General features: G+C 54.6%; 1 protein-coding gene across 1 annotated transcript; it reads left to right on the top strand.

Moving 5' to 3' along the window:
• Window positions 1–541: 541 nt before the first annotated feature.
• LOC309801648 (Golgi-associated RAB2 interactor protein 4-like) lies at window positions 542–2,323 on the top strand (the record flags this gene model as incomplete). The annotated part of the gene is made up of 2 exons (XM_082646729.1): window positions 542–1,264; window positions 1,601–2,323. The coding sequence occupies 2 exons, from the start codon at window positions 542–544 to the stop codon at window positions 2,321–2,323; spliced, it is 1,446 nt and encodes a 481-aa protein (XP_082502855.1).
• Between the last annotated feature and the right edge of the window lie 2,129 nt (window positions 2,324–4,452).

The raw sequence follows: 4,452 nt of genomic DNA, 5'->3' as shown, positions 1-4,452 counted from the left end.
GGGGGCAATGGGGTGTTTGGGAGAGGATGGGGGCCCTGCCCTGAGGGGGCAGCTGGGGGATGAGGCAAAGGGCTCTGTGACAGTGATAGGTCACAAAGGGCTTTGTGACACTGATAGGTCACAAAGGGCATCAGAGGATAAATAGGCTGTGCCAGGGGGTTAGGCTGACAAAGTGGTTACTTCTCTCACTAGGACGGAAGTTCACCACAGCCTCTTGGGGAGATAAAAACCCAGAAGCAGAAGTGAGGTGAGGCGGAGGGGGAGCCTACCGTACCTCTCGACACACTTGAAGAGATTCAGCCTGGGCTCCAGGCGCCCTACAGCGTCCCAACTGTGATCATCTGTGCCCCTACACACACCCCTGCCTCTGGGAGACGCGGAGGCAAACGTGGGGGCCTGTGGGGCGGGCTTGGAAGACCTGCCACAGGGCCACGTGTGTGACGCAGGAGCATCACAGCTCGCTCTTCTGCCAGTGAGGCCGAGGGAGGGAAGGGCGAGGGAGCCGCCTTAACTGCGCTGCCTGTCGTGATCAAAGACAGCCATGAGTGGGGACTCTCTGCTCCCGTATCACACGGCCCGGAGCAGCACCTGGGTGGACCTGTTCAACACCACCACGGGGAAGCTGCAGCAGCAACTGCACAAGGGCGAATACGACCATTTCAAGTACGCGCCGATATTCGAGAGCGACTTCATCCAGGTCACGAAGAGCGGAGAAGCGATTGACGTGCACAACTGGGGCGGCCTGGTGACCATGGGCATCACATCCACCAGCCCCGTCCTCCCGCTCCCAGACATCATGCTGCTGGCCCAACGGGCCACCGGCTGTGAAAAGCACGCCGAGCACAGCCAGGCCACCAAGGGCAAGAGCCACAAGGCTGCAAAGACCTTAGAGCTCACCAGGCTCCTTCCCTTGGAGTTCGTGAGGATCTCCACTCACAATCGTGAGAAACAACAGCTGCGCGTGAAGCTTGCCACTGGCCGCTGCTTCTACCTGCAGCTGTGTCCCCCTCTGGACGCGCGGGAAGACCTCTTCGCCGAGTGGGAACAGCTGATTTACCTCCTGCGACCACCAGTGGACAGTGAAAGCAACACCTATGCCGTTCCCGTCTGGGACATGCCCTGCATGCCTGTGTTCGAGGAGGAGCAGGACGGGAGGAGCCCGGCCGTGGAGGATTTCCAAGGAAAGGGGCATCAGGACCAGGTGAACGTCAGCAGCCTGCACACGTGCCCTGAGGTGGCCAGGGCCACGCCTGCAGCTTTTGCTGGGGGGCACGGAATCCAACTGGACTCCCACAAGCCCGATACCATGCCCGATGTGGCCACTGCGAAAGCAAAACCTACTACAGGGCTCGACAAAGCGTCAGCATCGCAGTCAACGATTAAGGTGGAGACAGCAGGGGTGGCAGGAGGCACCGCAGCGGGTGCTTTGAGCACGGCAGTGATCAAGTCTCCTGCCGCTGAAGAGCGGAGCACGGCCATAGCAGCCACAGCCAGCGATGGGCCCGGAGGAAGCAAAACCAACAGAGCCACTGGGGACACTGCCACAACATCCCTGAGGAGCGGGAAAACGGCCTTGGCAGGTGCTGAGAACAATTCAGAGTGTGCTTCCAGCACATCCACCAGCCTCTCCCCAGGGGCCGGCATGACTGTGGTCGGAGCAGAACCTACCAGCAAGACTGTCAAAGCAAGAGCCGACAAGGACGATGAGGGGACCCTCATCTCAAGCTTGCCACAGGAAGGCAAAGTGAGCGAACAGGATGGCAGCTCACAGAGAGTGTCCCAGGCCCGCAAGGGAAGAAGGGAGAGGAGGGAGCACTGGGGAGAGGACAGAGCTCTGACGAGCCCCAAGCTCTGCAGTTCCGTGGAAAGCCACCACAAGGCAGCGGGGAGCAAGACAATCCGCAAAGCAGCTGGCCCGTGCTCAGGCGGCCGCAGAGCCACTAGAGAGGACCAAAAGGCCAAAGGCCACGGCAGCCCGGGGGGCAGCGAGCAGGGCGCTGCTCCCAAAGGCATCAGCCGTGCTCCTAACACCAGTGAGTCCAAGACCTCGCACAAATCGGGCAGGAGCTTATCTCCAGCGCGTTCAGGTCCCACCACCAACATACTCAGCAGGATCAGCTCTTTCTTCAGGAATGTGAGAGCCAGACTTACAAAAAAGACAGTGGCCTCATCACGAAATAAACATGGGAGCATCCTGGCGGAGCCAGTGGAAGGGACCCGAGTGGAGGCCATGACAGAGACAGCAGAGAGTGGCCAGGGCCTGGAAATCACCGGTGTGACATCTGAGACCATGGAGCCAGTGACCGTTGAAGCCCATCAATAGGACCTAGAGCTGGGAGCTGCAAAGGGGACCAGGGCTCTGGGAAATACCCCTGGAGAGCCCATTTCAGCTTCCTTACTGCAATTTAAATAAAAAAAACATACAGTCTGAGAACGCATGCAGTGTTTTGTCTGAATTTCTAGGTCCCGAAGCCCAGCCGTAGCCTCACAGTGGATTCTGTGATGTCAGCTGTGCCACAGTCTGAGACCCAGTGTCCAGGCAAGGGCAGCCCCACCTCACACGCATGCTCAGCGCCAACAGCACTGCTCCATCTGGCTTCCACTCCTTTCTGGCTTTGCCCCCCAGGGCCATGGCTCAAAGTCAGACTATGGTCTGGGAAGCTCTCCTTCACTATCCCGCTATTCTTTTTTTTTTTTTTTTTTTTTTTTTTTTTGCGGTACGTGGGCCACTCACTGTTGTGGCATCTCCCGTCACGGAGCACAGGCTCCGGACACGCAGGCCCAGCGGCCATGGCTCACGGGCCCAGCCGCTCCGCGGCCTGTGGGATCTTCCAGGACCGGGGCACGAACTCATGTTCCCTGCGTCCTCAGGTGGACTCTCAATGACTGCGCCACCAGGGAATGCCCACCCCTATTCTTTTAATAAACGCTTATTCCCCCTGAAAGTCTGTAAACAGAGCCAGAACAGGACTCATGTCCCCTCGGGCTATTCAGTGGACAGAAATAAGGGCGGCAGTATTAGCTAGCAATCAGAACAGCAAGCACTCTCATCTAGACTTAGCCGTTCCCTGCCCAGGTATATACCCTGGAGAAACACACATGTTCTAAGAAACAACTCTGAGAATGTTTAGAGCAAAAATAACTTAACAGCACAACACGGGCAACAGCCCAAATTTCCATCAGCAGAATTCATACAGCAGGATAGGATGAGATTGGCATATTCAATAGTGAAAAATAAATGAGCTACACACATTAGCATAGATCAACTTCTCATGGTTTTTAAAAACATCAAAAGAATGGGATACAGTTCCACTCATGGAACAATTCTGAAACAAGCTCAAACAACGGATTGCATAGGGTCCATGTTTAAAAAAACGGTAGCTAAACCTGAGGGAAGAGTCAACGCAAAATGGAGGACAGTTTTCTCTAGGGTGGAAAGGCTAAGTCAAGGAGGTTGACACAAGGCTGTTAGTGCTGCTGGGAATTGTTCTGTCTCTGAAGCAAGATGGTAGGTACACAGGTGTTGTAGTTTTCACATTTTACTAACTCTGAAATCAGGATGGTCCTACAATCATCGTGGCAGTTGTGATGAAGTTATTGGCCAATGCCTTTCTCTTTTAATCACTTGTATTTATGCACAAAAATGATGTCAGAAAGGCTTGGCATCTTTAAAGGACATTTATTTAAGGTAAAGTACAAGAACACTTGTTTGGTTATTAGGAAAAGAAGGAACGATATGCCTATTTTACAGATGAGAACACTGAGGCTCAGAGAAGGTAACCTGCTGCAGTCGCACAATGGGATCTTTGCAGAACAGTGATCCACCAGCCCACTTCTCTATGCAAAACCCTGTCTGTAGTATGCGAAGGAAGCAAGCAAACAAGCCTGAGCTAGGACCAGCACAAGAACCCGCGGCACCACCATCCTTACCATCATGTTCCAACACTACAGAGATGAGCATCAATTTTACTAGATTGAGGGGAGGGAGGGGTGGGGGCCGGGAGCCGGTTTTCGAACTTCAGTGAGCTCACAGCTCTTAGCTGGCCTTATCTCGAGAGCATCCAGTCCACCCTTGAGCTGTGTCTGGCTCCCAGGCTTCTACCTCTAGCCTCTGGCATGACCCGGGCTGCGGCCAGAAACAGGCTCCCACCTGGAATTCCAGCGTTCACTCCTGGAACGTCCAGCATCCAGTCCTCCTCCAGCCACTAATTCAACTTTTGAATGCCCTGCTCACAAGGGTTTCTCCACACCAAATCTGCAGGAACTTTTTTCTTCTGGGGCTCCAAAACCAAATCCTTAAACCTCACATGAGGGAGAGTATTTGTTAGGTCAGAGCATCCTTGTTGATTGGACCTCCAGTTTGTGACTTCCACAGACCTCATCACGGGAGGCTGGGGAGAGGTCTCTTCTGTTGGTGGACGGAATGGTGGGCACTTGGTGGGGAGCACTGAT

Source organism: Mesoplodon mirus (assembly GCF_964341445.2).
Source record: "Mesoplodon mirus genome assembly, contig: SUPER_3_unloc_19, whole genome shotgun sequence".
NCBI lineage: Eukaryota > Metazoa > Chordata > Mammalia > Artiodactyla > Ziphiidae > Mesoplodon > Mesoplodon mirus.
The sequence above is the reverse complement of the archived record's forward strand: the minus strand, read 5'-3'. Positions and strand labels throughout refer to the sequence as shown.